At 40.7% G+C, this 13,000-nt stretch overlaps 1 protein-coding gene across 4 annotated transcripts in view; it reads left to right on the forward strand.

Moving 5' to 3' along the window:
* GRB10 (growth factor receptor bound protein 10) overlaps positions 1–13,000 on the forward strand; it is a 263,650-nt gene that overhangs the window by 171,516 nt on the left and 79,134 nt on the right. For all 4 annotated transcript variants that reach the window (XM_073332709.1, XM_073332708.1, XM_073332712.1 and 1 more), the window contains one exon: positions 10,248–10,464. In XM_073332709.1, the coding sequence (XP_073188810.1) occupies positions 10,248–10,464 (217 nt within the window). The remainder of the gene's footprint in view (positions 1–10,247; positions 10,465–13,000) is intronic.

The raw sequence follows: 13,000 nt of genomic DNA on the forward strand, positions 1-13,000 counted from the left end.
TATTGCAGTTAATAAGGAAAGGGGAGTGCAGATTTTGTAAAGGAAAGTGGGCTGAGTGTCAGGCGGCAGAGCTCCATTGAGCCTAAATTACCCGGGAGCTGTTTGTGGCCTCTTAATCTTTTTACTTTATAACTCAGAGAACTTTATTGATTTAAATTAAACTGTAACATCACAATGAAATAGTAAGTATAAAGTTAATGTGTTTAGACCAAGGAATATTGGAGCTAATACATTTCTCACTTACCTTTTGTTTCCATAGTTTTAAGGGAAAGATAATAGGATATTTTAAAGCCGTTCATTGTCTCTTCAGTGTAAATGTATAATGTCAAGGTGCATTCAAGCAAAACCAACCTTTGCTCTGTCAGAATATAATTCATACTATAACCAGAAATCCTCTTAAACCCATAAAGTACGACTTTCCAACATGGTTTGCAATCTGCTAATTATCTACTATATGGCCTACCAACAGTACTTCAAATCAGCTGCCCATTGCGGACCAATGCCTTGCCTTTTCCTCAGTGTTTAGACCAGCAACTTGCCACCCTTGTCTACATCTGCACTAGAGAAGAGAGCACAGTGCATGTCATTTCAATCGTAGGTACACAGTCTAGGAACAGTGCTGTTTCCCTGTCCACCACCAACTCACTGAGTGAGAAAGCCCAGTCTACCCCAGCCTTACTACCTTGAAGGAGTTGCAGCCTTTCTACAATCATGGTCATTGCAAGTTAAGTACCAGCCTCTTCTCCTGCCCTGTTGCCTAGAGACAGGCAGCATATTCAGCTTTATCAGTTGCTCTACATATAGGTGTCACACACCTGAGCATCCACTTCATCAGACCAGTTGCTTATCATGAAGAGAAGGGGGTTGAGAGCAGGTCTTGTGCTTCCTGACCATTCTTCATTAGTTTCCCAGGTCCTAAACGATCAGGTTTTTAAACTTTTAACGCACCTTAATTTTAACGTTTAATTCTAAGTAGCCATCTTAATCTATAGTTCAAATACGCAGATGTGTGTAATGTTTAATACTGAACAAGATTTGACCATTCCCATAGTATGTGGCCCATTACACAAACTTGTTTCAGTAATGTCTGAATCCTGTGGTGGTTAAAATATAGTGTACAGGGAGGAGGTAAGGAATAGGTGTTGTGTTTGTCTTATTTATCAACTATCTTGTCACAAGTTCCATAATTAGATTCACTGGTGCTATGTGTCTCAAACATACAACTCCAACCCAAACCTGATCATCCTCCAACCCAAACCTGATCATCCTAATGTCCTTTAACTTCCTGTGTGGAAGTATATCTCTGCGAAGGGAAAGCTCATCACATCTCTTTATAACTGGAGTGGAATTGATAGGCTTAATCCAGACTTGGGAACTTCAGGATATTTTTGTCTTTTGAATCCAACTGTCTGTTCTTGTTCGAGGCGTTTAAAGATTTAGTTAAATACGCTCTAGAGTGAATTGATATATTTGATTGCTAGGTCTTGTGGCTCAGAGCTGAGGTTGTCCTAGGGGTATCTAGTGTGAACTTTCACCTGTTTAGCCTAAAGTAAAGGCATTCATTAAATAAAAATTATACCACTTCTTTCTACTTTGAGGTATAGAGAAGGGGCAAGAGGTTTCTTTTTAAAATACATAGAACATGAGCGGGTTTTTCACCTTAGAAATAGTTGGAATGTGTACAGTCAGGATCTCCCTGTTTTATCTGGAGGATCCATGGAGGAGGAGCTTTTGAATGTTTACTGTGAGCACAGTGGCACCCGAATTAGAGGGCAGATTGTTATGATGGCTTTGGTGGAGATTCATTCTCTAAAGCAGTGGCGCCCAACCTTATTACACAGGAGAACCACATAAATGTAAGCACAACCTTGTGTGGGCCAAACAGATTCTAAATATTTTAATAAGATTTAAAGTCCCCTCGATTGATTTATATGTTAAGTTCCGCTTGTCTCATGTGTATTTAGTTAGGCTGTTTCTACGCATAGTATTGTCTGTTTATACACTTGTGTAAACTAAAATGGTGTGACATAGTGACAAAATGCTAATGAATCAGATGCTAGTATACTGTGTTGAAGCAGGCTGCGCGCCTCATGAAATGCTCTGGTGGGCAGTAGGTTGGGCATCCCTGCTCTAAAGTGTTCTGTAGTCATTGTAATTAAATAAACATTAACAGAAATTGCAAAACATCCTTGGTTTTAATCAGCAAGTCTAAAATCCTTCCACTCTGAGCCTGCTCAGTTTTCATTATCTTGTCATCTCCCCAGTCTTCCAGGAAAGGCACCATAAGAATCCAGCCCTGAATTTCTAATCTTTACAGAAAAAAGCAACCAGCCAACCATTCCCCACTCTCTCTCGCTCTCTCTTCCCCCGTCTGCCCCCAACAAATTTTATACATCATGAAGACTCCAAATCAGGCACAGAAAGCATGTGGTTTCTCCCCCCTCCCCCTTCTTTTGCAAGCCACCTTTAATTGATCCTTTTCTGTGCTCTTTAACACTTTGGATTTTATTAACTGTAACATTCTTGGTATGTAGCCTTATTTTTTTTTTAATGGTTGTTACCTTGCGGCAATAACTTTTTTTAACTTAGTTTGTCTGTGTATTTTATTTAAAGAAATAAGGTGTGTATTAAGAACATTACTCAAGTCCAGCCATAAAGTTTTAAGTACATAGGTGTTTATATACTGAATTCTTTTCAGCACATAAAGTTTAATGGGCATAAATTTTGTGCTAAAGACTTCCCAGCCTCTTGCTGGGCTTACAGAAATTAGAATAGATGCATGTGAGACGTCAGAGCTCTCCAAAGACTACAGCAGGTGTTACGAGTTCCACATAGACTTCTTTATATGTTGAATTCCAGCACACTCAGAACTTTGGTGCTCAAGGATCACAGGTGTCCTAAATTGAGCCTGACGCTCCTCTCCAGAGACAAGTCTTGGGTGGTTTCTAATCTGCCTTTCCTACCACTGGACACCAGTCCCATATGGCATTTTGTAAGCTGTACATGGACAAGCATGAAGCTTTGAAGTACATCAGCCCCAGTTAGGGTTAGGAGTTACAGACAGAATATGCTCTCTTAAAAACCCTGGCAGATTACCTCTACGCTCCTTTCATGTCAACGTAATTCCCCGTACAGTCGCATAGAACTTGCAGAGTCCTTACATAATACTTTACCTGCAGAACAGGCACAGAGTTCTAAAGGTCATATAGCACTACCTTCCTGTTTGTTTTACCAGATGACTCAATCCTCATTTGGGCCAACTGATGTACATGAAGGAGGCCTTTAAAAATTCTCCTGTTGTCCTATATTTCGCGAGACATTACATGAACTCTTATTCTCCTTGTCAGTGAGCAGGATTTGGCTCATGCTGTATTGAAACTTAGTATCAGTTAGTGGTCAGTACTTATAAGAAAGATCACCATCTATCTGGACAGCCGCTACCCTGATAATTGACTTTTTTTTATGGCAGTATATGGGAGTAAGTGTTTCATACTGTCTTCTATTCATGCAAGATCGGTTGCAAGTGGTGACTGAGGAGCAATATATGGTCTGTGCTTACCCTAGTAGAGGTCAAAACAGAGTTTGTGGGAAACGAACTAAGAAAGAGGGTTGAAGAATGAAATGTACATGTGGGGAAACAAGAATAAAATTGTTGTGCCTTAATTCGCTTTAAGTAGTCCTCTTAAAGTATGGATTAAGTTTAAAAAAAAATTTCAAACAAAGGCATTATGGGACTGTTGTTGCCATCCGAAACGTGCTCAGTCTATGTGTATAAAAATGTTTGAGTTTACAGGGCTGCCAGTTGGAGAAAAAATAAAACTCTACCCCATCTGGATTCTTTCCCCGTGCAACATTGGGAGTAATAAAAGTTCTGCAGGGTAATAGGCCCGCTGACAGCTGTGCAAAATCCATTGTCTTCAGAGGATTTGCACACATGGAGCTGATTGGAACTTGGTAAAGGATTCTTTTGTGTTACAAGAGAGGGAATTAGTTCACTCCCTCAAGATGCGGTGTCTCGGCAGGACTAACATCAATACTAAAAAAGCAGGAGAAATTTGTTGTTAAAGTATACCGATAGGACTTTGTTCCATGTACCAGACCTGCATAGGGGACTACAAATAATACTTAAACAAAAAAAAAACTCTACAAACTTTAGATGTAGATTAAGGTATTCCAGGCCTGATAATATCCTCCTTCTTTGTTACAGTATGTACAGAAACACTAGGTGGTGCTCTGAAGAAGCTGTTTTATTTCTGTGGAAAAAGACAGAAGTATCTAACTGAGCAGCTGTTCACTATAGAACATGCAATGATGATCTCTTGTACTCCTTGCCCCAGCCCGAGTGAATGCTTGCATTTTGTCCTGTAGCTGAAAGCACGCACTTCAGTTTTACCAAAAAATAATGCTATTGATGTATGGTGGAGCCTTGTTCATGCCCTTAAGCAACATCTGGTAAGGACTCAGATTCAAGAGTAGTTCAAAACTACAAAAAATCTTTTTGGTGTGTATTAAGTCTCAGCAATCTTAGCATTTCATGTTTTTTAACACATTTAAAAGGGAAGGGATGATTCTTCGAGTGATGCTCCATATATGGATTCCAAACATGGGTGCGCATGCCCCCAATGCGCCAGAGCGAAAATCTTGAAAAAGCAGATATCCTAGCCCCAACACAACTTGGATTCAAGAAAAGACATAAAACCCAGACATCCATCTTCATACTCCTGGACCTTGCTGCAGAATTTGCCAGTCAGCCACAAAATGTTGTTGTGCAGTCTGAGAGAGGTATACAAGGGAATCGATTAAAATTGCTTGAGTCCTCCCTGGAAGGATGGGTCCAAAAGATAGTGATAAAAGATTGCAAGCGAGGTCTTGGATTGCAGAGGATTAGAGTTCTATGAGGATCAATTCTCTCTGGTCATCTTCAGCACTTACATGCAGACATTAAGTGGACCAGAGAAACATCAGTGATTCAGATTTACACATGACACACCGCTCTCTTGTTATGCCTCACAAAATACACCATAGTAGTGTTGCAACCTCTCCTCCAGGCTTTCCCAGGCTCATCCCTCTTTTGAGGTAGCTGTCCTGGGGAATCTGTAAGGGTGCTCAGTAGCTGCTGCCAGTGGTCCAGTTTTATTGGCTCAGAATCATCCTGGGTGTACCTCAGAGGTGGCAACCCTACAGGATAGTTAACAAGCCACTCTCGTCCTTGGTCAGGATCAGTTCACGGATGAAGAAAAGTTGGCGGCTGCTGCTAAACCTAAACTCATTGAAGCTGACCTAGAGCAAGATCAGCATTGCTGATTGCTGGAGGAAAACACTTTGGAGGGATTGCCCTGTGGATGCAAATTCCCTTTTGAATTGCACATCCACAAATGGTCAAGGCTGTCCAGAGCGCTTCTGGACTCCTTGATTAAGCTAGGTTCTTGTTACAAGTAACGTGTTCTATTATGTGGTTGGCTAGGAGGTTGTGTTTTGTCCTGGCAGATGATAACCTAACCTCCAAAATAAACACCTGGCTTATCTCCTGTTTGAACTGTATCCATGCAGGTGGCTATCCAAGCATCAAACAATCCTCCCTTAAGAAATTTCAGCGATCAGAAAATGCAGCATGAATTATCATGAGCACATCAAATCTGCTCTCTGCTCAGGCCTCGTCTTACATACTTAAAACATATGAAAGTCTAGCTGTGTCAGGCAGAAATACGAAAAAAACCTCACAACCCATAGCTACATAGCTATGCTGACAAAACCCACATTGTAGAAGCAGCTATGGTGACAGAAAAATGCTCCTATCCACAGAGTTTGTTTGGGGAAGTGGTGTTCCTGCATCACAGGGATGGGGGAAATACCTTCTGTTGGTGTAGCTACATTTAGATGCTTATGCCAGCACAGCTATGCTGGCGTAGGGACTGATAACCTCAGTATGTTGACTCTCTCCATAGAATATTGCATGAAGTTAAAGATATCAGTTCTTATCTTCAAAGTGCTTAATGACCAGGGTCCAGGAACTGGTAAACTGTGGAGCAAATTCTGACAATATATCTAAGAACTGCCTCAAACATCAATGCTTTCCATTGCAAGCGCAAGGTGTTCTTCATTAATGTAAACATATAGCATCTCAAACACTTTTTCTTAAAGCAGCGACGATGGGGCCGAATGAAGTCCTTACACCACTTTTTCTTCTATCTATCAGCTTCACAGCTTTGTTCATCTTTAAACCTTTTTGTTCTGTCATTCTTCACCATGTCTATCCAATGCATCCTCAGTCTTCCTCTATGTCTAGTTCTTTGCACTCCTGGTATGTATCATCATGTATAGTATCCTTTCCAAGTTCGTTCTTGACATGCATCCAGACCATCTCTGTTAACTTTGTTTCAGAAAATTCAAGAAAGACATTTCTTGCCCTAGCCATTTCTCTCTTAATAGCTATTCATTTTTTATTTTCTGCAGTTTTGAAACTCTCAGTATTTCCCTCAGCCAGTTTATTTCTGCAGTCAATAGTTTACCTTTGTAGGTGTTCCTCATACTTCAGCATTCCAACCTGTACAGCAGTATCGGCATGACAGGTGACTCATATACACTGCCTTTTTTTGTTTTTATTAAATTTCTTTAGGCTTTCAGATCTTGCAGAGCTTTCTGAATGTAGTAGCAGCTATTTTGATTCTACTTTTTATCTCATCTTCACAGTTCCCATTCTTTGATACCCGTCTGCTGCGGCACACAATTTTTTCCAGTTCTAGTTTTTTGTCTGTGACTTTGATCTTTACCTCTTCCTCTTGGACTTCCAGTTGCCACAGTTTGTCTTTTTTCTGTGCTGATAGTCAATCCCAGTTTTCTACTTTCCTGGTCTACTTTGCCTCTTATTTTCTATAAATCCTCCATGGTCAATGTTGTGAGGTCAATATTGTGTGCAAATTTAAGCTTTCTTGTTCTCCATCATAACTCTTCTTCCACTCTTCTTGTGTCATCTCTCCGTGCTACAGGTATCAAGTTGAACAAATTCTGTATCGCATGCATTATTCCCCACCTTGGGAGTGGGAGAGAGAAGGGAAGAACCACATATGCATAGGTGCTTGAACTAAGGGCTCTGGGGGTGCTGCTGCACACCCTGGCTTCAAGTAGTTTCATTCATATACAAAGTTTACAGTTTGGTTCAATGGCTCTCAGCACCCCCACTATACAAATTGTTCCAGCAGCCTTGCACATATGACAGCCTTGCACATATGACATATGATTGCTCAATGTACTGTTTGAAGGCTCTTGGTTAACAACATGGTGATAAGCTTGGGGTAAGGCCCAGAGAATACACTTTGAAAAACTTGCATATATGAAGGGACTGTGAAATAATACCATTTCAAGGTGGGTTTGGTTATATAATTGATTTACCCTAAATGTTTGATGTTGTAGAGTGATATAAAGACCTTTCATTCCATTTTTCATCTCTGTTGCCCTACACATTGGTCCTTTAGTAATGCTTTCTTCAACAAGGTAACAAAACTGGATGCTCTTAATGGATATGTCTACATTGTGGTCACAGGGTATGCCTGCAACTTGAGAAGACACACTTCAGCTAGCTTTAATCTAGCTAGCTCAGGTACTGGTGCCAGCAGCGAAGTTCTGGAAGCATGGGCTTCCATGTAGGCGTAAAACTGCCTGGAGCCTTAGGTAGTTACTCAGGTGGCTAGTCCACACTGAAGCCTCTGCTGCTGCAGCTTCCTTGTTCCGGTATCCAAGCTGTCTTGATTAAAGCTAGGTCAGGTATGTCTACAGGGGCTGCAGTCGCACCTTGGGATTTCAGTATAGACATAACAAATGTGATGGAACTGCTGCTCTGCAGCTCTAATAGCTCCTTACATAGCTTAGTCACCTCTTCAGCTTTTTTCACTCTGGGCAGTGAATTTAAATGTTGAGCTGATCTCCTTCTAACGCTAACGAATTCAACTCCATTTCAAGTGTACTTGGTATGACAGTATTTTTAATGAAGTGCACTATTGTATGCACATTAAACTTAATATTGCACCCCTGAGCCCATTTGCTTTATCAGGAGTATCCTATTGATCAGCTACAGGTGGATCTTAACTTCCCCCTGTTTTGCTAATCTGAGAGTTTAATGATTTTGTTGCACACTAATACCTTTGTCGAGATTAATAAAATTAGAGCCCCCGGGACTCTAAGGCACGTCAATTTCCACTAAACACACACCTTTCTCTCTGTTCTGCTTTACGCTTGCTAACCGGTTGTTATGCATCTTAATTCACCTAAGACATACCCCTGCCTGCAACACCTGACAGCTATCTGGTTCTACCCCTTATAATGCTGGTGATGCCCCACTGCCTAGGGCTCCTCCCATGCTCTGATATTAGAGTTCAGTGGTTAAGCTCAGGAGCCTTGTAACTTTGCCTCTACTCCTTGTTGCCCTGATGAGACAGAAAAGCTGGAATGTGACCCTATTTCAGATATGTGCTTGTCCAGTAAGAGGAGAATCTGAGGGAGGGAGTGAAGCTTAAGATACACTTGGAAAGTGTAGATAAGTTTAGATATAACTAAATTTAGCATCTTATGTAAGGATGCGTAAAGTGGCAAAAAAAAAAATAGAGGAGGTGGTCTAGTCCGGTGAAGATGTGCTTTAGCAACTGGTAATCCACCATAAGGTACAAAGGTCCAGGAACAAACAAAACCATCCAAAAATGGAACAAATGCACTTGCTGCTTCTGTAGTGGCTGTACTTAATCTAGACATATAATGGGTAACACTTTCAATTAAACTAAAGTGTCTTTGGCTCTGTTGAAAGTCCCATTGACTTCAAATGGAATTTAGGCTCGAAGTCACTACTTTTGTTTTTGTTTTTGAAAATGTAACCCAGTATTTAATATACCTCTGGATACTTCTATGGTGTTTTGTTTTGAGCAGGTTCTTGGCTTGTCATATCCATCATGAATTGTGGGTGGCAGTGTCCAAAACTAGTTCATTGGACATTATAATGAGCCCTGAACACTGCTTCAGTTTAATTAGATATGTAGTTGAACAGAAATTCAGCAATGTTATTTCAGGTGCAGTCATCAAACCAACATATTTTGAGGACTTCAGTAATCAGTTTCAATGCAGTAGTGGAGACAGCTGCTGCTGAAGTGTCACAGGCAAAACACCCACTGACAGTGGCTTGAAGGAAACTTATAGATGTTTATCTTGAAAATGAGGGGGTGGAGGAGCAAGATCAGAAGCTGTTTGGGGCAGGGAACATGTTTTAACTGGGTCGTGCTATGTAACTGTTGAGGTAATTTGTTGCTAGGGAATATCTGTTATAATAAGTGTTCTAAGAATGAGGATTTAGAGGGTATTAAGTTTAAAAGACTCTCGGGGTTTATTGTCTCGCAAAGTACCCGGAGTTAAACTAGCCAACAAAGAATGAATGAGAAGATTGCAGATTTACTGTAGGTTGCATGGCTACTCAAAGTTCGAGGACTGGGAGAAATTGGGGACAACATGATAGGAATTTTCAGAAAGTGTTTGTTTTATTTCCCCTCTCCGATCCACTCCATTCATTGGTCAGCACTGCAGTCTAAAAATTTGAAGAGATGGAGGGCTATTGGCTGATAGTCAATGATTGACTGATTCACCATCACAGTGGCTTTCCAACTTGCCCAACTCGGGATCTCTTTTCCCCTATTAAGTCTCCTCTGTAGAAGGTTTAATCTGTCTAGGTTCTTGCATCGTACAGTTTAACATGTGTCATACTATCTGTTGGTGCTGTGAACGCTCAAAAATTCTGAAATTCAGAGAGAGAATTTGAAAAGCCATTGAGTTTAAAATGTGTATATCAGTCCTTCTTGTAGTGAGGTGATGCTTCCAATACAAGGCATACTGTATTAGAAATCAAAAGTTAACTGATTATTGAAAAGACCTGAAAAGATAAGAATTCACTGCTCTTAGTAACTGGCATTGACACTGAATGAGGTACTGCTACTACATCCACAGTGCAGGGCAATATAGATTCATTACCAGCAGTAGATACAGCTGTCTTCGTATTTCTAAATAGTCAAGTGGTTGTCAAAAGTGCTTTTTTTTTTTTAATTGTGCTCTGACTGTGAAAAAGCTTTCTATAACAAAAACTTGGACATTGAAGAGAGCTCGTAATATGAAAATATTTGCTCTCTTATCTGTAAACTGTCTTTATCCTTCTAAATTTCTGTAGTAGTTCTAGCCTTCAAATGTGTAATGCCATCTTTATTTTGTCTGTTTTTCAGATGATGACGTGGACCTAGAAGCTTTGGTAAATGACATGAATTCCTCATTTGAAAGCTTGTACTCAGTGTGCGGTATGCAGTCAGAAACCACTCCCCTCCTTCAAAATGGCCAGCTTAATCGCAGCCAACTGCCAACCTCAGGAACAAGTTCTCTGCAGCCCATGTCTCCAAGGCAGAAGGTGCAGCGGTCTCAGCCAGTGCGCATTATGGCAGTAAGGTATGAAAAGAGGACAAGATAGAGGGACTCTTACGTGTGTTGCCTTGGGCTAACTGAAAGAACCCAGATCATCTCATGGGTGATATCTGACAGCTGCTTAGTGGTACTAAGTAATAATGCACTTGATTTTTGTTCTGTTTTTGAAGAGGCAGATGGGTTACCAACTAAGACAGAAAAAACAATCTTGTATATTGTCTGTATTTCTTGGAGGCCATGTCTTTAGTATGGGCTTGCTCAAGTGACCTTCCATGTTTGGATTTAGTTAATATCCTTCATCCAAATGTTCTGTTATGCGCAGTATCTACTCAAAATATCTTGTTAGTTTAATAGAAACACTTTACCTTCTGTAGTAGCCATTAGACAGTTGACTAAAGGTGTGTTTGCCTATATGAGGCCCAAACTGAAACAGCAGGTTTGTGTTACAAATTTATAACATCTTATATTAATAGAGCAAGTCTAATACTGCCTCTAGTGACCCCATTAAAATGGGGTTGTGACCCACTTTGGGGTCCCAACCCATAAGTTTAGAACTGCTACAGTAAAGCATCTTCAACTCCAGACATAGCAGCATTATGCTAGTGAATAAGAAGCCAAAAGTGGAAGTATCTTTAAATCAGGTTGCTGTTCCCAGCATGGAACTTGCTTCTTTCAAGCTTGAAGTGAATGATTAAACAGACTTTTTTTATAGTAGTTGAAGGCTTTTATGTGTAACAAAAGGTTCTTAAAATCTCATTTGTTTGTTTTAAAAAAAAAACAAAACAACAACAACAAACCCTGCTGTTGGTTTAATTGGACAGGCTGATTTGCTTTCATCCGGTCCGCAAGTATATTTGGGATTTTCACTTCAGTTAACAAATATCCTTTCCAAATGAAGTCTGAGTTGACGTGTGCTGTTGATTCCAAAAAGCTTCCAAAAAGCCTACACAACACCCATAGCCTTGCTGATCTGATGTGTCATGTCAGGAAGGCAACCTCCCTTCTTGGTGACAATGGAACCAAGATACTCAATTTCAACTTCTTGTCCATCGATTACGATGGATGGGGTAGAGGTCCATCAGCCACATAAATCAGTTTAGCCTTCTTCCAGTTGACTTGCAGACCAACCTTACGTGCTATTTCCTTACATATTTTCAGGACATGGATGAGATTAGTTCATGAGGATGTGACTATAGCCATGTTATCTGCGTATTCCAGGCCTGTTAAGCAGTATCACCCCCAATCTGCACCTAGTGACCGCTTCCATCATTTGGTCAATAATGATGTTGAGCAGATTGGAGCAGCTACTCACCCTTGATGGACGCCGCTGTTGTACTCAAACTAGTTGGACATTCTAGTACCCAAGAGAACACAGCTCTCGCTTTTGGCGTTGCATTTCTACAAGAAGGTTGAGGAGCTTGCCAGGCACACCAGCAGCTTGCAGCAAAGCTAAAGGGAGCAACAATCAACAGAGTCAAATGCAGCTTTCACATCAATAAAGGCTATATACACCTCATCCTTCTTGCATTGAAACTCTTGGGCTTTTTGAATAATTTGTCTAATGGTAAGAATCTGCTCCATGGTTAATCCAGCTGGGTATAGACCTGGCTTGCTGTAGATAGCACAGATTCCTTATGATGGTCTTAACACGCTCAGAAAGAACCAGCGTGAACAATTTGCTTGGAATGGAAAGCAAAATGAAGCTGCAGTGATTGAAACACACCAGAGCATGGCCTTTCATTTTCCAAAATGGAAGAATTAATCCCATGGCAGCATTCATTGGATAGTTTCTCATGAATCCAGATTTTGTTGATAATGTGGGTCAGCCACTGTAAGACAGAATCTCCGTCGTGCTTGATCAGCTCAACAGCAATACGACAAAAACTGGCAGCACGACCGTTCTTGAGCTTACAGGCTGCACTTCGAACCTACTTGACTATGACACCGCATTACATGGAGGTCACTCCACTCTTTGCATCCCCCTGAACTGCAAATCTGCTGCTCTGAAGAAGCACTTAGAACACTTTCAGGAGCTTCTTATCTACTCATTCAGCCTCGGTGCTGAATGTGTTACTGTGTCCATCCTTAATAGCAAGGATTTGTTCCATCTTTTAAGTTTGACTGGCTTTTAAGTTGTGCAGTTCTTTATAGACTTTGCTGTAGTCATTTGTGGCCAATACAGCTTCTGTCAATACAGCCTTATTTACCCAAAATATCTCCCGGTCCTGCTTTAAAGCTGTTACAAGCAAGGCACTGAGGCATAGGTATTTTTGGTTGTTCTTGATTAAGCGAGCCAAGCCATGTTTTTTCTATGATGTCTATGGTCTATGGTTGACTTGCCCATTGATATTTAAGGCTAGCATGCCTTTTCCACAGCACTTTGTTGGCAGCATCCATGACGGGAAACTGGAAACAGTCACATAACTTGTTGACTTGCTTGTGTTAAAAGCTTTAATCGGCAATGGTTAGTGTGTCAAATCATTTGCAGATTTCAGCCTGCTATTCCATTTTGACAGCAGCATCAGTCAGTTTCTGTAATTCTAACTCACTAATGGATGGC

This window comes from Lepidochelys kempii, chromosome 2, assembly GCF_965140265.1.
Source record: "Lepidochelys kempii isolate rLepKem1 chromosome 2, rLepKem1.hap2, whole genome shotgun sequence".
Classification (NCBI taxonomy): domain Eukaryota; kingdom Metazoa; phylum Chordata; order Testudines; family Cheloniidae; genus Lepidochelys; species Lepidochelys kempii.